Below are 26426 nucleotides of genomic sequence, written 5' to 3'. Positions count from 1 at the left end.
CTGTTTTGTTTGCATATTTTTAAAGAGGCCAGATAAGGTCAGGCTGTCATGTTCAACCTTTTGATTAATGTTGATTGCTTAGCCTGGATTGCCTTTGAGAATTTTAGATGATGATGTATTTTATTAGTGTCTCATCCCACAGTTCTGCTTGAATTTACTCCTGGATTGTTTTAAACCCAAACATCTGGAATTTTTTTTTTTTTTGATTGAACAGAAATGAAATGCCATTAGGAGCACACACATACACACACGCTCCATCACCTGAGAATTACTCCATTTTGCACACAGGTGACAGATGCTGCTGCTGAATATTTCTAATTAACGAGTCCCTCCTCACTCCTTATTGCTCCCACTTCTCTCGCATCGCTCACTTTCCATCGCTCTCTCGGCGTGTCATTCTCTCTCCCTGTCCCGGATTTTTTTTTTCTTTTTGAGTGAATTCTATTTTCTGGTTAATTTGGCAAATGTTGAGTCTCTGTAGATTTGTAGAGTAGGATGTTAACTTGGCTTGGGTATCAAATTATAAGGTTATACGTTTCTTTTGCAGCCACTTGTTCTTTTATACAAAGAGCCTGGCTGTAAAACCGCTGTAATTACACCATGCAGGTGAGTGTATTCTTTAAGACGTGCTACCGGTGCCAATTCTCTGCACAGTTTGAGACCAGACGTCCATTAAGCACACAAAAGAATCAGTGTGAAACAGACGCCAGGCAGCTAGAGGAGGATTTCCGCCAGGATCTTGGCCAAGAGGCACACCTGTTAAGACAGGAACTAGTCATGACCAAAAATAGTCTTTGACAGTACTATTCCGTTACCTCGCTCACAACTGCAACCCCCCTGTGACTTAGACAGGTTGGAATAAACCCTGCAAGCTTGACATTGAGTGTCTGCTCGCTGTAGCGAGCACTCGGTGTGATCTTCAGGTTCTGTACTTCAGGGCTCAGCCAGTCATTTCTCTTTCCTCCACTGACAGGTCCAGTTCCAGCCCTGCTGCATGTCGTGTGTTTGTGTCTCGTACGCCAGTGCGCAAAGGCGTGAATATATGTGAAGTCCCTATGGCTCGCTGGTGAGGGGATAAGGAGGCCTCTCATTGTGGTACCTCTAGAAATGAATTGGTCAAACGACAGCTTTTATGAGAGCTATCCGTCCTGCCAAGCTCCATTTAAACCCAGCACGTGTCCATTTCAGCTGCGCAGCATGTGGACCCATGACATCATATATAATATAATATATATACAGTCATGGGCAAAAGTTCACTATACTATGCGATCACTATACATTTGTGTGTATAGTTCAATTGCTCTTTTGACTGTGGCGACAACAGTGGACTGCGCCACGTTCAGTTTTTTGGCAATTTCCCTACTAGACATCTGCTGTTTGTGCAAAATGAAGATTTGCGCACGCTTCTCTGACGACAATTCCTTTCCTCGAACCATGATCAAATCTGCAAACAAGAACGCGATAACACAGAGTCATTAAAAGCAGTATTCAGCGTGCATGTGCAGTACCCACGTCAACGTTTGTCAATTATCGCTCGTTCGGCATAAAATTACAACAGCATATCAAATTGCAAGATCAGTAAAACAAAAAGAAATCACAAGAGACCAACTCACCTTGCAAGCTTTGTTACAGCGAAAAACTTTAAATTATTATTTAAAAAAACACAACTTCACAACTTTCACAACAGACGCCACGACTACCACACAATATTTGGTGAAAGAAGCACAAACGGACACAAAATAGCCCAATAGCTAGCCCAAACAGAGCTAAACCTAATTAACTACGAAAAATTGCATGAAATTGTTGGTGATTGCAAACTTTTGGCCATGACTGTATGTGTATATGTGTGTGTGTGTGTGTGTGTGTGTATATATATATATATATATATATATATATATATATATATATATATATATATATATATATATATATATATATATGATAAATATCAATTCAGAATGTGTTTTTTCAGAGTGTGTGTGTGTGCGTCTCTGCAAAATGGCTCTTATCCCTATCTGAGTCCCCTGGTGAGGTACACTTCCTCTTTCAATAAGGATATAATGAGATATTGTAAATGCCTTCATGGTTGGGCAAAATATTAGCATCCTCCTCCAGGCTGACATTTGCTTTTAGTGTGAATCATTCACTGTGACTGTTCTTTTTCCTTCCCTATTATTATTTATTTTTTCTACGAAAAAGATGAATGCTCTCAGAGCCACTATCATGTTTAATGATGCATCGTGATTTTTTTCGTAAAATGATGCTCCATGCCTATGTGTTCAACATATTGAAACATACGGATTGAAATACACCTTAACCTTGCACATGACTTCTGTGACCAGATATAATGTGTCTATTAAAGATGTTTTCTTTCCTGTGCTTTGATTTCAGATTTTCCAAAAATCATCATTTTTCTTTAGCACTACAGGGAAAAAAAAAAACCAATCTCGAATTGGACCTATTTCAGCATGTGTAGCCAGAGACATTATTACATTTAATGATATTTTTATGTCAACAAAGAGTCTATTTCCACTGCTGCAGCGAGTCATGGTCTTCCTCTGTCTTTTATTTAAAAATGACAAAAGAATTAATTTTCAATTACTGAGAAGAGTGATTGCTCTTTAGAGGATGATCTGTTTCCATAAATATGTATGCTAATGAGGCCATCTCAGTGGGAATGTATTTGCTTTAATACACCATGGGTTTGTGATTTGATTTTTCTCCTGTTGAGCCTGTGCATCTGTGCGCTTGTCAGGCTTTTTGTGTTTACATTTATCACAGGATCTGAAACTCTCCTTTGAATAACAGATACCATGTCTGTTCAGGACTAATTACATTCTTAATTAATCCAGAGAAGCAGCTTGCATCTACAAAAAAATATTCTTATAACCAATCCCACACTGCTGGCTAACTAGCACAGAGGACAGAATTGGGTTTTTTTGGCTTGTTTTTTTTAAACATTTAACATGGAAATCCATTGAAATGGTTGAAAGAACCTGCTCCTAAAACAGCTTCATTTATAATTTTTCATATATATAAGTGTGGGATTGGTTATAAGAATAATTTTTTTGTAGATGCAAGCTGCTTCTCTCCTCTTCCTCCTCCTCCTCCTCTCCGCCACTAATATTGGTACTCTTGGTAAATATGAGCAAAGAAGGCTGTGAAAAATTGTCTTTATTGTTTAACCTTTTGATCACAAGGTTTTGAAATTTTGAAAAAATTCACAAAAATACTCTGCTTTCATGGATATCAAACAGTTGCAAGCACAACACAGGTTTGTCAAAAAAAACTTTGTTAAATATAGGTGTGCAACAATTTTTGGCACCCTTTGTCAATACTTTGTGTTACCTCCCTTTTGCCAAGATAACAGCTCTGAGTCTTCTCCTATAATGCCTGATGAGGTTGGAGAATACATGGCAGGGGATCTGAGAACATTACTCCATACAGAATCTCTCCAGATCCTTCAAATTTTGAGGTCCACGCTCTTGAGTTCACTCCACAGGTTTTCTATGGGTCATAGATTTCATTTAATATCTGTTGATATTTTATAGTCCATGATGCCATGTATCCTAACAAAATGTCCAGGTCCTCTGGCAGAAAAACGGGCCCAAAACATTAAAGAGCCACCACCATATTTAACTGTGGGCATGAGGTACTTCTCCATATGGCTCTGTGTGTGTCAAAACCACCTCTGGTGTTTATTGCCAAAAAGCTCTATTTTGGTGTCATTTGACCATAGAACCCGATCCCATTTGAAGTTCCAGTAGTATCTGGCAAACTGAAGACGCTTGAGTTTGTTTTTGTATGAGAGTAGAGGCTTTTTTCTTGAAACCCTTCCAAACAACTTATGGTGATGTAGGTGAATTCGGATTGTAGTTTTGGAGACTTTCTGACCCCAAGACGCAACTAATTCTGCAGTTCTCCAGCTGTGATCCTTGGAGATTTTTTGGCCACTTGAATCATACTTTTCACAGTTCGTTGAAACGATATAGACACACGTCCAATTCCAAGTTGATTCGTAACATTTCCAGTTGACTGGAACTTCTTAATTATTGCCCTGATGGTGGAAATGGGCATTTTCAATGCTTGTGCTTTTTTTCTTAGAGCCACTTCCCATTTTGTGAAGCTCAACAACCTTTTGCTGCACATCACTGCTATATTTCTTGGTTTTACCCATTGTTATGAATGACTAAGGGAATTTGGCCTGTGTTACCTCATATTTAAATGTATGGTTTAACAATGGCACTTCAAAAATGTAAAATATCAATGGGAATATACTTCAAATATATTTTTCTCATATAAATTCATGGGGTGCCAATAATTGTTGCACACCTATATTTAACAAAGATATAAATTATTATTATTTTTGTTTTGATAAACCTGTGTTTTGTTTTCAATTGTTTGATCTCCATGAGAGCAGAGTATTTTTTGTGAATTTATTGAACAAAAAATCGGAAGGTTAAACAATAAAGACAGTTTTTTCAGAGCCTTCTTTGCTCATATTTACCAAGAGTGCCAATATTAGTGGAGGGCACTGTATATGTGTGTATGCATGTGTATATATTTCACCAGTCTTGAAGAAATACCAGCATATGCTCAGCACTTGTTGGCTGCTTTCCTTCTTAATGAAACCTACTTGCTGGGTGGGCAAAATGACAAAATATGTTCTAGAAATAAATTTATACACATGCATCAGCTGTACTGTTTGCCTTCGAAACCAATTTTAGGAATAAGAGTTTAGATAAGGCTTTAGATCAAAATATTCTTAATTAAAAAAAAAACATCAGGTCTCGCTTTTTTTTTTTTTTTTAATCTATGCTGCCATTTTCTATTAGTTACGCAACTTGTTTAATTTTTGTTACTATGAACCCACATTGCTGTTCTCCAAGTGTATTGTGGAAAATAAGCTGCTTTCATGTCCTCTTCATCTATTGACCTGTCCTGGAATTTATTTAATTTACTAGTTATTTAATGAAAGGTTGTTATGAATACTCCATTATAATAACAGATAAATAAATAAATTATATATATATATATATATATATATATATATATATATATATATATATATATATATATATATATATATATATATATATATATATAAAATATGTGTTTTTGTCATTAGCATGTGACTAAAATTTCAATGCTGGCCTTAAGAAATTCTCTTTCTGCTCAATTTTGGTCTTTTACACACACTTTCATGTGAACCCATTTTTCTCATACACACACAAACACACACACACACACACACACACACACACACATAGTCCAAACCCAGTGGACATGCTGTGTCTGATCATGCTGTGATCAAAGGGACTGTTCAGTTAATTCGAGTGTGACTGCAGGGTCTAAAGCGGAAAGGAACAGACGAAGGTGTTGAAATAGCTTCAGCATCCTCTCTTGACCTGTTCCTTCACGCTGTTCACTTGCCCATGTTAAGCACTTTTCCACACTTCCAGGTGTTCCACACTTCCACACAAACAAATTCAAGGCTGTTGCATAGGAAAATGTAGAGCGTAAACAACAAGGACTACAGTGCCTTGTATAGTTTGATGTTATTGAAGAACTAACAATTTGATGCATGTTCGTTGCGTATGTTTCAGGTGTACATCAGGATCTTGGACAACGAGTGGAATGTCTACCGGCGTTATGCAGAGTTCAGAGCGCTTCACAATCACCTGCGAGCCAAGTTCCCTCAAGTCGACACCTTCAGCTTTCCCCCTAAAAAAGCCATTGGAAACAAGGTAAGTGCAACCACAAAATCTCAAAACAACCAATGCCGACTTTTCTGTCCCACTGCTTTCCAGACTCGTACGATGAGTTCTCTGTCATTTGTTCTGCAAATACGTCTGCATCTTGGTGCAGTTTCATTGAAGCGTTTGGCGAAGCAGGTCTAATGGCTCAAAAAATGTTGCTTTGAATAACAGCTTGAAATCCTGCCATCGTTTTGTGGTAATTTGCACTGACCTCTCTTCCCCAAAGCGGGAGCGTTGTTTGTTTCACGATGATGTATTTGTCCTGGAATCGAGGCCTTTTGTGTGCGTCAGGACGTGACCGAGATCGATGCTAAGTGTGATTTGAAGTCTGAAATGATTTGCGTGTCAGAATAAAGGGTGCTATTTTGAACACGAGTTGTAGAGAATACAAACAAGAAGAACCTCTAGCGATTCTGTCCAGTCACTGCTCTGATACCATATCGTCATTATGCTTTAGGACGGAGCGTTTTGGTTTACGGTCTTAGAGACGGTGATTATTAAAACTTGACATTCGCTGACCTAAACCACATCCTGAACCCATCCAGGTGAAGCATTTCCACTTTTTTTGCATAGCGTCCCTGTTCTTTCGGATCGGGGGCAGATTGGTTTGGATAACCTTTGATGCCGTGCAACCCTTTGTCCCCCTCGACCTCATCAGAGAAGCAGGGTGCATGGGCTAATGAGGCCAGGCTGCATGGACAGCTCTCTCTTCCTCTTCTGGCTGTTCATTTCCTTTCTTATTTTGAAGATGAATTGGGCCAGCGAATGGTTATTAGTTCACGGCACTGTTTCCTCTCCCGCTTGTGATTTCTGAGGGAGTGCCAGTTAGACCTGGTGGCTGTTGCTCACGGCTTCACTGGTAGACTTTTCCGAGCAAGGAAGCTGATTCATCAGAAACTAGGCACAAGTGCGGCCAATCAAAAGAGACAGGCGACTTGTGGGCGGGTGTGTGAAGATCAGAGCTGGCTGGATTCTCAGGTGCACCGCCTGAAGCTAGGTGCTTCCTTTAGCTTTAAAGACAGGCGGGTAGGTCTTATCACCTATTATTTTACTCAGTCAGAACAAGATTTTGTACAGTTTCCTTTTAAATTCCTTACAGAATTATGAGTTGCTACGATATCCTGACCTCACAGTGGTATGCCTGATGTGGATAGTGTTTTTTTTTCCTTCAGATTATATAAAGGAGAAAATCTGTGCTAAGCACAAATTCCCTCTCTGTTCTTGGTGTTTAATTCAGAAGTTGGGCTAACTGCCCGCTTTTAAAGCCTTGGCAGGAACTTTGACATGCGAATATGACTGCAGTATTGAAGCCCTGAGAATGAGAAAGTAAGTGAAGAAGGATGAATGACATAAAGGCAGACAGTGTTCAGAGCTGGATGTTTAACAGTGACAGAGTGTTTTTATTGGTTTTCATCGAGAGAGCTGAGATTAGCTGTCATGTTTACCCTGTTATTGTTTTTCATGGTTGGCCTTTGTGGGCAGTAATCAGTGGCACTTTATAGAGCGTTCCTCAGTCCTTCTGTTTCAGGTAATAAGCTGCGCTGGATGAGCCTCTTCTCCTGTCAGATCCTCCGAGGTCAAGAGGGCTGTGTCAGTGAGGCTGTTGCAAGGCTTCTCTTCTAATATATTACGGGATAAATTCCAAGTCGGACCTTCCTCAGACCGATTCTTAAAACACATTATGTACGTGTACATGCAATCCAGTTTTTAATGCTTAAAGGAAATCATTTTACGTGTAGTTCTAATTTACCAGTGTTCATTTTTGTTGCACTTATGGATAAGTGGTGCTGATGGCATGCCTCTTCATGAAGAGAGAGCTGAACTGATGGAATGGACTGCTCTGTTATTGTGCAGACATTTTTCTGTGCTGCTCCTATGTTCCTGTCTCGTCAGGATTGTATTTTTATCTCAATGAAAAGATATAGAGTGCTGCGGGAATTAGTCCTGAAACCCCGAAATGAACTTCCAGTTCCATCGTAATGAAGTCAACGGGTTTTTGGTCAAATGACTGAAATAAGGTCTGTGGTTAACACTAGCTCGAGATATTTTCACGTTTTTTTATGCTCTACAACATAAAATACATCAGTAATACCCCACTTGTGATTTTTTTAAACAGCTTTTAAGTGTCTTGGAAAACACGGTTGTGAACAAGTGGCTAAATGATACTACAGAGGTTGTCAGGGACATGAAACGTCATCACGCCGAACAAGAAACCCCATCTACTACAGCCTCGTCGTGTTTATACTCGCGCTCTCTTGCGAATGATTCCAGCTCAAGCTTTCCAACTTAGATGAACAATTTGTCGTATTTTCCAGTTGTAGTGTTTTTTCAAATTGTACTGCTATAAAGCTTAGCGGGGGTGATGACAAAGTCATGTGACTATGGTGCAGTTTGTTTATAGCATAACTTTAACTTTTTACTTCTGGCGATTTGTATTTAGGCTTCAGAATTCATAAAAGTCATGTTCATTTGTGAAGATTATCTTGATGAGCAAAACGTGTAAGAATCGTAAACTTTCGTTGGTCACAGAGCTTATTTTCAGCAATGCTCCGCAAGCCAGTGGAAAAATCCTATTGGCTTTTTGTCGAGGGAACAAGGGCGATGCTAACTTCCGGGTTGACCTACAAAAATACATCAACCCTGCAGCACTGTATTCTTGCCATGTCTTAAAGTGAAAGAAAACAGCCGCTTTAAGACCTGTGAAAAAATGCTTGAACCTTTTGTTGTTGCTGTTTTTTGAATCCTCTGTTCTCCAGTATCAAATATAAAATTCCAGATTGCTGTGGCTAGTCTAGTTTGCGGGAATCTTCCAGTTGTTGTTTGAGGCTGACTGAAGCTATTGCAGCTTTTTCCGAGCGACCATACTAGAGTATTGATTCATTAAAAAAAAACAGTGTGCTTACACAGGCAAGAGGAGCTTTTGACCATTCTCGTTCTCCCTTATCCAGCCGCACATCAACACCATACCGATGTTTTGTACTCATTACAGCGTGGCATCAAACAATGCTGGGTTTGTAGTCAGATTAAAGATTTATATTGGCAATATTACTCTGAAACTGCTGATGAACAGCTGATGAAACCCATGGAAGATTGCTCATGATGTCTTGACAAAATGTTTCCATGTATGCAGCCAGACACGCCTCCCCACTTCAACCACTCAGCATCCACCTGATGTCTGTTTGACGCACATCGCTGTTGATACGCACAGCGGACTGCTGGGATTATGGAGGTGTCCACTACCCACAAACTCACTCTCTGTGTAGAGACACAAATACAACTCGGTGCAGAAGTATACACCAGCGTTATTACAGCACTGACTGAGAATTGCTTTTATAGGACCTTCAGGGAAACTCAGCAGCTGTTGAATGTCATTATCGAGAATTTTTGTCCCCTGACTCAATAATCGTTTTTTTTTCTTGTATTTTTTTTTTCATATATAGCTGCAGGATGTTCTATATAAACTCTAGTTACTATGTTTCTTCCCCTTTAACTAGGAGCTGTCTCTGATCCATCCCCCAGTGTGTAATCCTCAGCTGACGTGCAGTAGGTTGCAACGGATGATGAGGGAATACATAGGGAGCTCTTCCACATCTTTTGTACTTATATGCTGCAGATCATGAGTACATTCAAGTGGTCATATGCGAGCTGCTTCTGAAAGCTGTTACTGGTCAAATATGGCAGGAAGAAGGCTATCATTCTGCACTTCTCTTAGGTTAATAATAGTACTTTCACTGGGAGGATAGGCTTTTATGAAAACCTCAACTTTTGCTGCAAGCTAAGGCAAGCCATCACACTATGGTATAATTGAGGTTTTTTTTTAAAGCAGTTTTCCTTCTTATTTCCAAATTTAGTACACGCCTGTTGGCAGGAAAATTCTTTTTCCCCTATCTTTTTTGCTCCCACAGTAGCACCATGCCCAGTTGTGATTGGAATGCACATGAAACTGGGTTCAAAGAGGAAACCCAGTTTTAATGCACACCAGGGGAAAAAAAAAGCAGCGGTGAACCCTCAAAGTAACAAGTTATAATTCATGATGCATCAAGGATGTTTGAATAATGCTGATAAGCGTATGTAACGCGACAAACGCAAAATTTAATTAGGGGGTTTTAATGTACTACATGCATAACACAGTTTTGCTTCAGCTACGGGGAAATCCCACTTTGTTGTTGTGAATAAACTGGTGATGCTCCAGGAGTTCCTGAAATAGGAGTGTGTGCTGTGGGAAGATGTGCTGATGATGTGCTGATGATGTGCTGCTGCTGGTCTCTCTGCGTCTCACACCCTGTCTGCTCGGGGCATGTCAGATCTCTCCAAGCAGAGCTGTCCTGACAGCTCCTAAACAGCTGATTTGTTAGGGCCTGGGCCAGCAGACACGCTAAACGTTCCCAAGCGTGCTCTGTCAAGTCCGCCCCAACTGCAGCAGTGTGCCGAGCCCAGGCTGCTAGAACCGAGAGTGATGAGATCAAAAAGCACAACTGTCTCAATCTGTCACTTCCTCAACTCCACAGCTCAACCTTCTTTACAGCTCAGAGTAGGGCTGCACAATTAATCGAATATCGATCGTGATTATGATTTTGACTGCCCACGATTACATGAACATGATCGACTGCGATATTGACGTTTGAAGTTCGTCCTTCGCTAATAGAAAACTCCGCTGCAGATCAAATCATGCGCTTCCTACACTTACAGCCAAGCACCATAGAGCGGCGCAGGGATGACATCATTTTGTGATGCCAAAACCCGGAAAAGGGGTTAGCGTTTTAGCGCCCAAGCTGCCAGCTTCGTTTCGAGTTCCAGCATGAGGAGAAATCATGACGTTAACATGATGCTAAATGGCACTACAGAGGTTGTTAGGGACATTAAACGTCATCACGCCGAACGGGAAAAAACTTCGCAGATAAACTCAGGGCTCTACGGTGTGACCATTTCACTTTTGTGACTGAAAAGTATTTTGTGCGACTGTGAATAAATATTTCTTCGCACCGGTGCGAGTGACCTGTTCGTAGTTGTATAATACAATCTAGATAAAAACTACAGGAAGTCCAAAATGCATCTACACCGAGCAACAGTTACTTTCACACTGTTTTTCTTCACCCCTGTCAACCGAACAAGTGTGGAAATACTGCAGAGAAGCCTTTATGATGACGAGAGTAACTCTGTACATCATTTGCTTCAACTTCCCGATCTCACAAACCGCCATTTTCTATTGATCCCGCAAAATGACCTGAACTTGCACCTGCTCGTGTAGACACAGCGGCTTAAATTAATAATAATGCTAACGCTACAAGGTGGGTTTAATTCAAACTTCTTTATTAAATAATTCCTCATCAATAATAATCAAGAGTAGCAACTGTTCAGTATGTAAACATACAGTACACTGCCGTTCTCCTTCACTAACACTAATTCACTTCATTTAAACTCACGGTTGCCAGATATCACTAGAAAAATCAACACCAGTTTCCATGTTTTGATTTAATACCCCCCAAAATATTATCAGCAGACATGGACACTGTACTGGGGGAACCAATCTAAAACTGATAAACAAACAAAAATAAAACTACTAAAATGTAAAGACAGAAAATGTGCTTAGTTATAAATAAATCATTTAATATAAAAAAAATAGATATTATAATAACTTCATTAAATATAAATAAAATGAGAAATGAAATAATGTTTAATTACTATGGATTGCATTTAATATCAATTTGACATTAAGCTTAGTAAGCTATTTCCTCAGAACGCTATTAGCCTTTTTCCTAATATGGATAATTTTTGTGTTGGTCTACTTTTAATTAGGACTCTCTCTTCTTTTTAAGATATTTAAAAATAAATATTTTATGCTTGTTTATTTATCAGTTAACCAACAGTATTTCTCATTGCTATTATTTTAACTCAATTAAGAGTGACCATGAGGAGAAAGCTTACATTTAACTGTTTATGATAGACCTCCTGACCATTAAACTAAAGCGCTTTGCATCTAACGGGTAAATGAACTCACCCAATCACATCCTATATGAGATTATTTAGATATATACACAATATACACAGAGCGGTTTGAGAACTGACTCCAGCCTAGAACCATGACAGTGGAAAATGTCAAATAATGTAGCTTTAAATATATTTAAGAGGAGCAGACTTCAAACACTGAACATTGATGTTTATTGTATTTGTTTACAAGGTGGAACAGGTTAACGGTTGTTTTTTGCATACAGTATGTAAAATTCACTGAAAATATGAAATTTAGTTTATCAGAAGGTAAATTAATTTGTCATGGCTCATACTATGTTCCTAAATTCTGTCATAATTGACCAGCTCAAGTTTTCTCATGCCTACTTGTGTGTTATATTGTGGCATGAGAAAACTTAATAAATGTATAAGTGCAATAAAAATATGTTGTCACTAAAATCATTTAATAGTCGTGATAAATAATCGAGACCTCAATATTGATCAAAATAATCGGGATTATCATTTTGGCCATAATCGTGCAGCCCTAGCTCAGAGGCTTTTCATCAGGATACAGTTTACAAGTGCCATTTTGAGGACTTCAAAAGGGGAATAAACAATCAGGTTTCTGTTTCAGGCACTAATTACGAAACAGCGGAGGTCAGAGACTTATTTTCGCCATTAAGGCAGAGCTGCAAAAGCACGTATTTTCTTAGTTCCAGGGAGATGAGGATTCTGAACAGATAAACATGTTTGTTCAGGATGTGTGTGTGTGGGGGGATAATCAGTTCAGGGTGGAAAGACAAAACATAATACCAAACAAACTTTCTCTGTTTATATTATTTTAATGATTTTTTTAATGGGAAAAAATGTAGTTGAGTTCATGCATTCAAATGTTAATTAGCCTAAATTTTTTGTAAGCCCTTTTTTTGTACCACTGGCAAAATTATGGTCAATTAGCCGATAGTTTTTGAAAACACATTAATTAGAACGTGGGAGCTTAAAATTCAAATGTAGATTTTTTTTAATCTTCTAATGCCTAAATGGTGCAAAAATTCTAATTGTGTTCCAGCAGTAAAATGACAGTCAGTCAATACAGGATTTCAGAGGGTTTTTTTTGCTCCAAAACCAACCCCCCCCCCCCCCCCCCCCCCCCAAAGTTTTTTATTTATTTATTTATTTTTGCAATTGCTTGGGCAAACTACTTCAATCGGTGAATTTGCAAATGCACAAACTATTTTTGCATGGCCTTTCATAGTGAAGTTTGTTGGTAAATGAGACCTTTTAGCTGTACTCATGCTGGACGCACACGAATCAAAGACTGCTTTGACTGAATGCACATTCTGATGATGTCACATGATGCGTCTTGGCCCAAATCCGTGAAAAATCTGCGGTAATTTTGGAAAAATTGCAGGCTCCTCCAAATATTGTGGAGTTTGATTGATTTTGCGTTCATTTCTGCGATCGCAAAAAGACGCCAAACCCTCGAGGCACTGGGCAGCAGTGGACATGCTGTGGGAGAAAAATCACAATGTAGGCTGTAGAAATGATCAAAATAATGAAAATACATATTTTTAAAAATCCATTTATGATCACAATCAAAATGTGATCCAAGCATGAACTCCCTCAAGATTCCCCATTTCTAGTTTGTATATTCCAGTGTGGGTTCTGAGACGTTGATGGAGAGAAGATTGGAAAGTTATAACGAAAATCAGACGTCTTACTGAGGCATGATGAGGCTGATTTTACTGTGTGCCATCTGTGTATGTAGTGATGTAGGGCCAGCATGAAACACTGCCGCAAGGGGAAACAATTGAGCCGTCATCTCTAGATCTAGATTTAGAGTTCAAATCCCAATCAAAGCGATCCATAGCCAGGAGTCTGAAGGAGCATAATTACCTGGACTCTCTGTGTTTGAAGGTCTTATTTTGCTCCCTCTCTCTTGATCAGTGAGTTCCATCCTGTTACGTTGAGCTAAATTTTGCCTATATGCTAGCACTTTTATATGTTGTTAGCAGAAATTGAGCATGCTAATGTGCAGGCCTGTTAACTGTAGTAAGAGTTTTTATGATGCTCATTATGAACTTTTATGATGTAATATCCGTGTTCTCTGATTTGTATCGAGAGTTGTATGACAAACTATTCACAGATCATTATGACTCTGAAGCCACACCGAAACTGAGCCAACACATTACGTTCCTTCCTGTTCATCTCGGCATCTGTCGTAAGGAGGGGCTTTTCGGCAGAGAGCACCAAGTCATTGCCCAAGTCGGATTTACGCCTCTGCTGTTTAGTGTGCTTCTTGTTAGTCGATACTTCTTCCCAGAACGAACGATTAATTGTCATTTTCTTAATAGAAAAATGAGTTTCCGTGGGTCCTACAGCATTCACCGCTCCTACAATTTCCCAGTGCGTGTTTACAGATCTAGATGACTATAGCATCATTTCAGCTGACTTGCACGGATGAGAAAAATACCCCATTTGACCTCTTTTAATAATCCATCCGTCTTTTTCAGCAGCTGTAGCGCACAGATGGCGAGAAGGATGATACTAGTCGTGGAATCCCGAACTGCATCGCTATGGGCGAGGACGGCGCTGCAGGCAAAGTCACAGAGATTGCCAGCCGTTTAGAGCTCGTGCTCTTCCACAGTGTCCTTTTAAGTTGACAGACAGCCTCTGACAGCTGTTTTGCTGCCGGCGCTCCTCACGAGACGCTCGTCTGGCTAAACTGTTTAGCGGTTCTGCGCTGCCTCTCGTGAGCCTAGTCATTTCTCACTGTTTTCTGCGCCAGGCCCCGCTGATCTCGGCAACGCGGCGGCAGTCCGTCTCTCGTCCAGCTGTTCTTTTGCTGTAGTGAATTATTCAGAGGCCTTGTGCAGAACCAGGTGCATTAGGTGTCCTGTTTATTCACACATGCATTTATTAAGCTTTTATTAAGCTCTTTGTCCAAGTTGGAGAACTTTCCGTGTGCCATGTTTATTATGGTCTGTTATGAAGCACGTTCGCTCCTTTCATGAATTATGAAAGTCACGGTGCTGAAATAAAGGGTGCAGTGAAGTAACTGAAGAGAAGACGGCAGTTCTGGGTCTCTTGTGTCTTTCAGGGGTTTTTCATGCAGCCTTAATTGAGCTCGGCATTATCGCTGCATTAAAGATGACACCCTCAGGAGGATATAGCCCTCGCTCATTATTACTCTTGTTTCCCAACCCTGCTGCTACGACTCAAAGTGAATAAATTATGACTCGTATACTGGATGAATATGTAACATGCATGGGTAATGTGTCCTGCATTACTGAGACATAAAAGGTGCTGAGGAACCTGCGTGAGCTGGTTTTATGGTCACAGTTTAATCGAGAGCGCTTGGTCTATACAGCTTTTGTTTGATGCAGGTCGACTGTTCAATCATTATTATTTCAGTAATCGGCACCTGGAAAGTCTTCTGTTCTACAAAACGGGCTCTTACCTCTACATATCTTATGTGTTTTAAATATTCTTGGTGTATTGTACAGGAATGAATTTATTTATCAGTATATATGACCTCCTTCTATGTGCGCAGAGGAACCATCCTGTAAGCACCTTCTTTTTTTTTTTTTAAGCTGGCAATATGACCACCTAATAACTTCCTCATTACCTTTTTATAGCTTTCATTATTTTCATTCATTATTAATGAGTACACCATTATTGCAGATCTTACATCAGAATGCAATTAGTAGATTTGCCCATGTGTGCTAAGCTCTTTACTTGTTTCTTTTGTGCTGTACCATGAAGTAAAGTGTTCTGCCTGAAGTGTAAGACTGACCTCGGGTTCACAAAACTTGGAAAGAAAAAAAAAACCCCCACCTTTGATTAAACACTATGTACCTTCTCTTTATGTCAGAATTTACTTGGCCCAGTTTCTTCTCCCTCGCTCATGAAACTGTCCACATGACTTGCACGCTTTCACTCTTATTCGTGTTTTTCACTTCAACTTCTCTTTTCAGTATGTGGTTTTTATACATGTCTTCGAGTAGGTTGGAGAACAGCCTGGGGAATTGGGGTGGGGGATACAACTGACCCAACGACAGAATACTGCGAAAATGTTTTCAGAGATTTGGTGCTGTAGTGCTGGGCATTAAAGGTCACAGAGCAATTTGTTTGTCTTTTTCTTGCCAGTTGTTTGTGTGAATAAGCTAATATTTGTGTTTACAGATAGAGAGGGCTGTGCTTCACTCGTTGATCCATCTGTTTATGCCAGTTATTAAATCCGCTTCCAATAAAGTGGGGCAGTTTTCTGCTGTGAAGCCATGTTTGCTTTGGTGCTGTGTTTCCCATGCTTTCTATCCAAAGAGAACTCTCTCAAGGCTTCCAGTTTTGGAGATGGAGATTATTTCCTTGCTTAGACAAGAAATCAAAGTTTAAAAGGATGTTGCTTTGCTTTGTGGTGAACGTGGCTCAGGTTCTTCGCTCAATGGAAAACAGAGAAGACAACACAGTGGTACTTTTACATGGTTAAGTGGAAAAATATATATTATATTCCTATATATTCCTTCATCATCTGTTTTTTTTTTAACTGCATATAATATCGTTTTGCAATAAAATGTGCCTGAAACATCTTAAATGGGGGTGTGAGATTGTTTTGGCCATGCAGGTGTCATGGGTTGGAGTTGTGAATGATGGTGGTTCTTAAACTAAGCATTAAATGGGCCCTGGCAATCACAACCCTCACAGAGAAACTCCTGCATGGAGAAAGAGCTGCAGTGGTGTGCATGACACACACACACACACACACACACACACACACACACGATTATTAGTGGGGTGAGGCGGTGATTTCCTGATAATAAACATGATTATTCTATAGGGTCTCCAGAGGCATAGCTGGTAAACATGGCTGTCACAAGGACGGGGTTCTGTCTGCCTGTTTACCCATGAAATTCAGCTTTGTAGCCTGTTTGCATGAGGCTATTAGGATATGCTTCATGAGGTGATGATACATTAATATTCAGAGGGAACCTCTAAGTGAGCATTTTTTTTTGTGTGTGTGTGTGTAATCACGCAGGATGCCAAGTTTGTGGAGGAAAGAAGGAAGCACCTGCAGTGTTACCTGCGCATGGTCATGAACAAGCTCATCCAGACACTGCCCGAGTTCACTGCCTGTCCTACCAAGGAAACACTGCTTCAGCTGCTGCCGTTCTGCCAGTGAGTGCACGCACACACACACACACACACACACACACATACACACACAAAAACACAATTGCACATACAGTTCCCTCTGAAATGATAGGAACAGCCGGGCCAATTCTTTTGTTTTTGCTATAAACTGAGGACATTCACCTAAAAATTGGTTGGTCTGCCATTAAAGGTTCCATGTTTTAAATTGTTTAACACTCCTAGATGTAAATATCAGGAAATGAAAGCTGAAATTATGATCTACGGTCTCATATTCATCTTTTTACCTGAAACCCAAATGTCTTCAGTGTATATAGCAAAAACAATACTTGGCCTTGCCGTTCCAATGCTTTCAGACTGGACAGTATATGCACATATGGCCAGATTTTGTTTATTACATCATATTTCAGTATCATTTTTGATTTCTCAGTAATACCTTCGTTTTTTTTTCTTCACTTTTATAAGTTCCATCGTCCTGTATATAGAGAGATCCTATATTCCGGATCTGTTGTTTCCCCAATTACACTTGCTAATTCTCCATGCTGTTTTAGAGCCAACACTTGGCTCATCCGTCTATCAGCTTCACCGTTTTTTCTCACGCTGCATATCACTGAATTACTGTCAGTCCACTGAGTCCCAGCCAGCTCCAATTACAAACAGGAGATTAATGAAAAAACGTTCCTCCCTCTCATCAAAATGATCAGGATGAATTCAACGGGAATCCTTGGCACAGCTTTGAAAATGACGAGCTAATTTAATGGCTTTCAGCTTGATGTAATTTGTGTGTTGAGCCAAATGAGGCGTTGATGGGTCCAGCTGCGATGTGAAGGAGGTGAGGGTTGAAAATTATGGGAGGTTTTTTTTATATTGGGGGTTTGGAGGGGTGGTGGTGTTCACACTAAAATTGGGTCACAGCCCTCAATAAGAATTGTCTGGAATATGATTCATTGCTGCTGATGCGATATTTCTTTCAGCGGTCTTTTTAATTCAGTATTATAAACGTCTAATTACAAAAAGACATTGTTTATTAGGGTATTTAAATTATATATTATTACTAGATTAGGTGTATTTAGACAATTTAAAGAACAAAACAACATAATGTCTTGGTAATACCCGTCGCTGTCCAACTAAGTCGTAGCATGTGATTTACATCATTTTTATACTGCTCGAACCATTCCATGACCCTTGTGCCATGTGTATGGGGACATCCTGGAAGAGATCGTTCCCATCAGGATGGAACTGTTTCATCATAAGATAAAGGTGATCAGTCAGAGTAACTCTATTTATTAGCAGTGACGCTTCCTTCTAGCAGCATCCTCCATTGTTAAAATGCAGACCTCCTACGCAAAACGTGTACAGGTTGTCAGGTCTAAGACAACCGTTTATTTTTTTTTTAGTATTTTCCATCTCACCCCTCTCCCACACGCACCTGAAATTCCTTCCGTTTAAATACCTCTGGACTCAAAGCATGCCAGCAATATGCCTCCCACAGCATAACAGATACAATATATATTTTTTCCCTTTATTTTTATCACACATCTGTATCTAGTAATGTTTTAATCTTTACTTCTGTCCCATGAATGTGAAACTACTGTAATCCTTGCATATTCAGGATATATTTTAGCCATATTGCCTGCCTGTACTTCAAGAGGTTCTACTCTCATGCGGCTGTTCAAGTGACCTGCTTTAATAAATCTGAACAGCACACTCTCCTCTTGGCAGCTGTGTAGTAGAGAGAGTTGTCCGTCATGCAAAGGGTGCCAGCACAATTGTGTAATATGAACAGAGACAAGGTCTGTGTGTGTGTGTGTGTGTGTGTGTGTGTGTGTGTGTGTGTGTGTGTGTATTCCTGGCATCTCCCCCCGTGAACCATTTGGTTTAGTGCGACTGGAGGAGGAGAGGGGGGATTTTTAGATGAGAGGGTTGTTGTCACAGTCTCTTTTCGAGAACATAAGGTGACTGGGGACTGAGACATTTTTAAAATGGAATGCACTCAGACTTGATGTGGAAGTTCAGAAATGTCACTGAGAAAGAAGTAGCAGGTTATGTTCTGGGTCGTGTCCACATCCCATGTGTCCTCTCTTTCCAGTACCGTGGTAACCGGAGCTAGATCTGGATAGGTAACAAGTGTTTATTTTTCCACATGCAAGGACACTTACTCGTACTTGTAGACTATTAATGTTGTATTTAAAGACGCCATTACTTTATATACGTTATATACTCACGATAAGTACCATAAAATATATCAATATATTTAGCTTACCAGATCATACCTTGCTTGCTTAGCATTGTAGTGTTCCTGTTGAGTGTGTATGATTCACCAAGGACACAATTCAGCTTGTGCACTGCAATGTACATGATTATTAATACCAGTACACTTATACACTTGCTCTGTGTTTATTTTAATTGCACATTGATGGTTTTAAGAATCCAGCTACTACAGCTACTGACCCTGATGTCCAAGAATGTTTAAAGAGCTTTTATATATATATATATATATATATATATATATATATATATATATATATATATATATATATATATTATCATCATTTTTAAAATTCCTGGCTTCTACGTTCATAAAAAGTAAATGACATCCTGTTTTACACACACAAAAAAAGGATTATGCCAGAGCAAGCCTATAGAACCTGGAAGTGCCCTTGTGCAGGAAAATAATCACACTATCTTGCTCATAATTATACTTTTTTTCTATCCTGACTCATCCAAATACTAAATGTGATGTTTACCTGTTAATCTAACCATGTTTGTGTCACACCTGGATCCTAAGCGATTCTAGACGCTGTGTAGACCCTATTCAACAAATCTTTCTCTAACTCTGTTAAATCGCTTTAACTTTGTAATCTCCGTGTATGTGTGTAATCTGATAAAAATGTCAGTGCAGCAGTACAACACCTGGTAAACATTATGGAATCAGCACGCTTAGTCACCCTGCTTTTTTACTTTGTAGTAAATAAACAAATTACAGATATGACACAAAACAATTTTTGTTTAATAGCTGAACATTCCTCAAACAAGTTAACTGAAATTATTTTAATAAATGGCGTTTTTATTCCCAGATCAAGTAGAGGAAAAATGATTGAATCACCTTTAATGTGCATTTCTAAAACAAATAACAGCACAAGTCTAAAAATGCAAATTAGTCTGCAGTTAAAAGAGATTCCTCCCCGACATTAAAAGAGTGCTTACAGACCTTAACCTTGGACTTTTTGAAATGAAACATGGCCCCAACAAGAGAGCTGTCAATTGAAACAGTGGAAAGGATCATAAAACTCCTTCAAGACGGAAATCCAACACGGAGTGTGGCAGTAGATGTTGGTTGTTCCCAATCAGCTGCGTCTAAAATTTGGTGCAAGTATAAACAAAATGGGACGGTTATAAAAGAAAAACACACGGGAAGACCAAGGAAGACGTCAGACATCAGGGTAGAAAACTTAGAGCAGTATGTCTTGAAAATAGAAAATGCACAACAAAACAAATGGAAAACAAATGCGAGGAAACAGGAGCCAATGTTTGTGACAGAACTGTAAGAAATGGGGCGGCGGTGTCTCAGGTGGTAGAGCGGGTTGTCCACTAATCGTAGGGTTGGCAGTTTGATTCCAGGCCCACATGACTCCACATACCGAAGTGTCCTTGGGCAAGACACTGAACCCAAAGTTGCTCACGATGGCACTGAACCCCAAGTTGCTCCCGATGGCACTGAACCCCAAGTTGCTTGCATGGCAGCTCTGCTATCATTGGTGTGTGTGTGTGTGTGTGTGTGTGTGAATGGGTGAATGAGAGACAGTGTAAAGCGCTTTGGATAAAAGCGCTATATAAGTGCAGACCATTTACCAAATCGGCTGAATGAAATGGGATTTATGGATAGAAAAGCAAATGAAAACCAGCACTAACACCTAAACAGAAGAAAACAAGGTTACAGTGGGCTAAAGAGAAGCAGTGATGGAGTGTGGATGATTGGCTGAAAGTGATATTCAGTGATGAATCAGAAATCTGCACTGGACAAGGAAATGATGCTGGAACTTTTGTCTGGTGTCGTTCTAATGAAATATATAAAGACTGCCTGAAGAAAACAATCAAATTCCCCCACTCATCTACGATATGGGGTTTCATGTCAGGTAAAGGACCAGGATAGACCTCAACTATCAGTGCATTGAAATTTTGGATACTTTTCTCATTCCATCGATAGAAAATAGTTTTGGTGATGAAGTCATTTTTCAGGATGATAATGTCACATCTTGCCACAGAGCAAAGAGTGTTCAAGCTTTTCTTCAGGAAAGGCAGATCAACAGCAAACAGTCCGGATCTCAATACTATTCAACGTTTTTGGTGGAAATGTAAAAAATTGGTCCATGACCAGGCTTCATCCTGCAAAGCTGATCTGTCACCTGCTGTTCGAGAAAGTTGGAACCAGCTTGATGGAGAATATTGTTTCTCAAAGAACTCAGGCCGTTATAAAAGCCAGAGGAGGAGCAACAAAGTGCTGATTGTGATATTAAAATTTTTTTTTATTATTGTTGATTCCATAATTTTTTCCTCTACTTGTGCAAAAATGTCATTAATTAAACAATTTAATTTCATTTGTTTGAGGTATGTTTAATGAAGCCAGAATGTTCGGTTATTAATCAAAAAAATTGTGTCATATCTATGATTTGTTTATTTGCTACAAATTAAAAAAGTTGGGTGCTCATCCTCTAAGTGTAGTGATTCCATAATTTTTGCCCGGGATTGTAAACAGTCCACAAACCGATTTCAGACTCCTCCCATCCATTTTGCAGTTGCTTGGTTTAAACCAAACGAAAAGCTTTCCAGAATTTTTGTCCATATCTGTGAGTTTGCTCGGTGCCTGCTGCAGAACAGTTTCTTTTCGCACACTGCTGGTGGATATTTCTATGATGTTTACATGGATTTGGTGACAAGGATATCTTACAAGTAAGCTAGCCTGTAAACATCTGGATCTTTTCTCTAAAGTTAAAGAAAAAGTGTTGATTGATTGATTGATGCCTTTTCTAATGCTATAGCATAGCATCATTTTAGATCACCCACACTAAAAAACACAGACATCAGTCTCATAGCACACCTAAGCTCACATGATGTTTATTTAGTCAGCTGTTTGCATTAACTTTAACTATTATGCTGAAATAGTGTTCTTTTGTCCAGGTGTGAAAACAAACAAGAAGTCAAACAAGAGCAAGAGATAGTAGTCACATAATGTTCAGCCTTTTATTACATTCTTGCCACTTACTTTACAAACAGATATACGAGTATATTCCGTTTGCAAGGTAAGTGTTCGTCGTAGCTCAGTGTTTAAGACGCTGGACTGAATTCAAATCCCAGCACGGCTGAGCCCTTGAGCAAAGTCCCCTATCCTTCAGCTACTCAGTTGTATAATGAGATAAATGGAAGTCAGGTACTTTTAAGGGCGTAATGCCGTAAATGTATATTAGTTTAACTAGCCTATTTGTGGATGTTGAAAATAAATTGACATGTAGTATTGCATGATGACAGAAAGAGGGCAGGACAGAGACACCACATATTAAGGCAGAGAGGAAAACTATTCCAATGGATAATGATAAAAAGTCAGTTTTATCTCGGTCATTCCTTTTCCTTTTTACCTTTAGAAATCTCTTTATTGGAAAGTGTAAGTCTAAAAATAAAAAGGTCAAAATGTGTGTGTGTGTGTGTGTGTGTGTGTGTGTGTGTGTGATGGTACTGTACAAATACAGAGCAGAGGAGGAAGAAAGTGAAATGAGAGCGCAGGATAAAGAGGCCACATATGTAGAGAGTGGAGAAAAAACCAGTCCATCCAAGCACCAGGTGAGAGGTAGTCAAGACAAAAAGATCAGAAACTTGATGGACCTTCTAAGCAGCACACGGAGAGTCGGATTGAGTTTACCAGATTGAGAGAAAGTCCCGTTGTGTGTTTTGTTTGGGTGTCAGTAATTCAATCAAACCTTCAAATTCACAAGAATCAGATTGAAACCTTTCATAGTTTCAACCAACCACACACACTAACGTTCCATATTTCGTGATGGAAGGAGATGCGACATCCTATACACATCCTATATACAAAATTGACTGTGCCATTTTGCACCCATTTCTGATTTCTCCACAGTTTGCACATCATATGCTCTCTTTGGAGGCTGAGCACCACTAAGGGTTAAACTCTAGAAACCTGGATGCTGATTTAGACCATCGTTGTTCCTTCCATCTGCTCAATTGGAATCATTTGCTAGAGGACATTCCCCCCCAATGATTTCTCTTTAAAATGTCTCCAGTGTACAAAATCAGACAAAGCAGCTTTGTGGTAAGGATGAGCTGGAGCTGTGTCCTGAAGGGTTATGTAATGGCTCAGTGAGGAGCTGCTATTTAGCACAGCCAATCTCTGTGGGGACAGATTGAATAGTGTATGCGTAGCTGAGAAGAGAGACTGTGTGTATGGGTGAGAGAGCGTGTGAGCGTGCACATGTGCGTATGCGAGTGCTGACAGGGATGCATAGATTGAAGTGTATGTGTGAAAGAAGGCGGCACCCCACTTACCTGCAGCTAACTTCTCCCTGCTGTTCAGGCTTGATTGAAAGCTGCTCAGCAGTGTGCTTGCTCTCTCTTCCCTCTTTCTCCCTGTCTTTCCTTTTTTCTCCCTCACTTTGTCAGATATGCTCATCTTACTGCAGAGGAGTATGCCGGTGTATTTAGAGAGAATAGCCGTACAGCAGTGTGCGCCTGTCTCCGAGCTTCACATTCTCAAAGCTCAAATGGATAATTTTTTTTTAATTGTTACTGACATCATAGCTCAGCCTTTGTTTACGATCTCCTGCTTTGTCTTAGTGCAACGCACACAAAATCACATAAAGGGAGTATGATTTTCTTAGGTGGTCAATAGCTCTTGGTTCATGAGTAGTGTGGTTGTCATGGCAGCCACTGAGTGAGGTAGTGCTGAAGCGCTGTATAGTACAGATTTTGTGTGTCTAAAGGTTTTTAGCTTTTTGTAAGGATCAAATGTCCTCATACTGATGGGGATATAAGATCATTTTGATCTGGTGGAGAGTTTTGGGTGGTCCCCAATTTTAGGCTTGAAAACAAACAAACAAACAAACAAAAACAATATACCTTTTAACTGAGCTGAAAGTGTTGCTTTGGGAGCTGGTGTACGCATGTTTCTAACTGAAGCTGATCTTAGGAAGCTCTTAACTTAAGTCTAGACTAGTCAGCTAATAAATCCAAACTATTTCACCCTACATGAAGCCAGTTCTACAGTCAAGGCTAATCTGAGAAAGATATTTTCTTTTGCTGTTAACACATTGATATCAGTTTGCATGAAGTGGAGGTGTGTGTGAGTCTGTTTTTTTAAAATCCTACTCCTTTGTGCTCCTGAAGGAATTCCACCTGCAATTATTTTTGTAAATGCAATGATTGAATGCCCTTTCATGCTTTTTCTATGACTATCTCTATTCTGAACAAGCATTTAACCAAGCCCCTAATAGATAATTCTGTTTGTTTTTTTTTTATGCCATACCTTCTTCAATGTTTCCTTATACAGTACATAATGAGAAGTAATACACGACTGCATTTTGAGCTCTGCCATCAGGTGCATTGTGGATGTGTCCAGTGTAAAGTCTGTCGATCCAGTGTGATGGGCTGAACCTCTGCTTGTGTTTTTTTTTTTTCTCCTTTCCCCTCCACAGGGACACCCCTTCTGCTAATGAGAGCGGGAGTAAAACAGGCCGATCTAAGTCGTCGTCTCGTTTCCCCCGGCTGGGCCGCAGTTCTGGCCGTGATGCGCGCAACCCAGAGCCCCAGAGTGGTGACCTTTAACCTTTTATTCACAGAGTATTTGTTGAGAGAGATACTGACTTCTGACCTGACCTCTGAATTGCGGATTCTACAATTGGATTGTTATCTTAACCTTCAGAACTGGGGCTTGATTCTGTAAAACTCAGCCTCCTTTTCCATTACGGTTAGACATGGAGACGAGATGAGTCGAGGATCCTGATGTCCACAGAATACTTTTCTGTTTCTCTCTCAGTGGTGTTTTTGGAGCTTTCTGTTACTATGGTGCCTAGTGTTATATAGCAGAATTCATCAAAAGAAAGCAGGATGTAATTCTTGCAGAAGCCTAAATCCCTGATGATGCTTTAGTGAAAGCTGTGGATTCACTTTGAAGTAACTTGCACATGACCATATACTCAACTTGACCAAAATAAAGGAGAAATACCTTTATGTTTTGTTACTGTGCTGTACTGTATGTTGCAAACAGTAATGTATTACAGTACATAACTGAGTAAAAAACAATACTTTTCACTTTTCCCATTTGTATAAATGTTCCATAATGTCCATGACACATCAGAAAAACTGGAGAGATTGTCGCGGAATATATCAGACAATACCTAAAATCATCAAAAGGAATATGCTGCCTGAGGAACTGAATGTACGTCGGTGTGTGTCCACTCTTTTGGAAACGGAGAGCCTGAATTATTACGATTCCGGATATTCCATTATCCTTTATTTTCCCTGATGACCTGGAGTTGTGTTGCACAAAGCCAAATGCACAGTGGGGCCAGACTAGCTGTAATTACATTAGTGGACACTCTACTAAATGAACAAACAAATCATGTTTGTCTATTTTTTATTTTTGAGCACAATAATGATCCTCTGTGTATATACTGAATGCAATTTTCCTTTTATTTTACTGCAACTTGACAAGTGACAATGTCATTGTTTATTGACTGTTAAACTTATGTACACTAAGATGAAAGAAATCATATTCAGATGATTACATTATTGAAATGTATTCCGTATAATGTCATTGCCATTAGCCTACATTAGTTTTCTGTCCATCTGACAGAAGCTTTTGCCACAACAGCAGCTTTATACTGGATATCGGTTTTGCAGTCTTTTGTACATTAGCACTACTCAGCAGACTCGGTGGTTTTCTTTATATCAGCAGTGGCAGAGCTGCCAGCCTTAAACCATTGAAAAGAGCAAAGTGAATAAATCCGTAGAACTAAACCTTTCTGTTCTCTGTCCGCTTATGGGATGTTTTTCACCTGTAACAGGAAGTAGAGCCAATTCGAAATGTTTGTAAGCGACGGGCCACGAGACATTTCCAAATACAGTGATTGACGTAGAAACCAGGATCGCTGGTTGCTATAGTTACCTGATGGTTTAGCAACCATCAAAAAAGAAAAAAATAGGTTTTGGGTTCTATGCTTTTTCAGTGGTTATGTAATTTCAGAATAATGTGTGTTCTAAATGGGGGTACTGCCTGCACTGAAAATGTGGGCATGGCTGCTCAAGAGTGGATGACTGCACAGTCGAGTGAGCCCAGGCCAGTCACTCTACACAACTCTGTTTAGATAAGCCCTTTTATGTAATATCGGTCATGTTTGAGGTTGATAATCTATCAACAAAGCATTTTTCAATATGGTGTGTGCTCGATTCCGTTGTGATCTCGCTGAATGCATTATTCCCCTCAAAGCCTTTGCTTTAGTGCATTAGTGCATCTTAAGACCAAGCATACTTTTTTATTCATGCACTTTTTGTCCAAGTGAACAT

The 26426-nt window shown here is 39.6% G+C and overlaps 1 protein-coding gene across 1 annotated transcript in view; it reads left to right on the top strand.

Annotated features, from left to right (window-relative positions):
* snx29 (sorting nexin 29) overlaps nt 1–25886 on the top strand; it is a 106795-nt gene extending 80909 nt beyond the window's left edge. The window contains exons 19-21 of the mRNA XM_053640558.1: nt 5607–5747; nt 16741–16880; nt 24557–25886. Coding sequence (XP_053496533.1) covers nt 5607–5747; nt 16741–16880; nt 24557–24686 — 411 coding nt within the window. The 3' untranslated portion in view covers nt 24687–25886. The remainder of the gene's footprint in view (nt 1–5606; nt 5748–16740; nt 16881–24556) is intronic.
* The last annotated feature ends 540 nt before the right edge of the window (nt 25887–26426 follow it).

The sequence above is a fragment of the Ictalurus furcatus genome, chromosome 13, assembly GCF_023375685.1.
Source record: "Ictalurus furcatus strain D&B chromosome 13, Billie_1.0, whole genome shotgun sequence".
In the NCBI taxonomy this organism is placed as follows: domain Eukaryota; kingdom Metazoa; phylum Chordata; class Actinopteri; order Siluriformes; family Ictaluridae; genus Ictalurus; species Ictalurus furcatus.
This window is presented reverse-complemented; position numbering and strand designations above follow the sequence as displayed.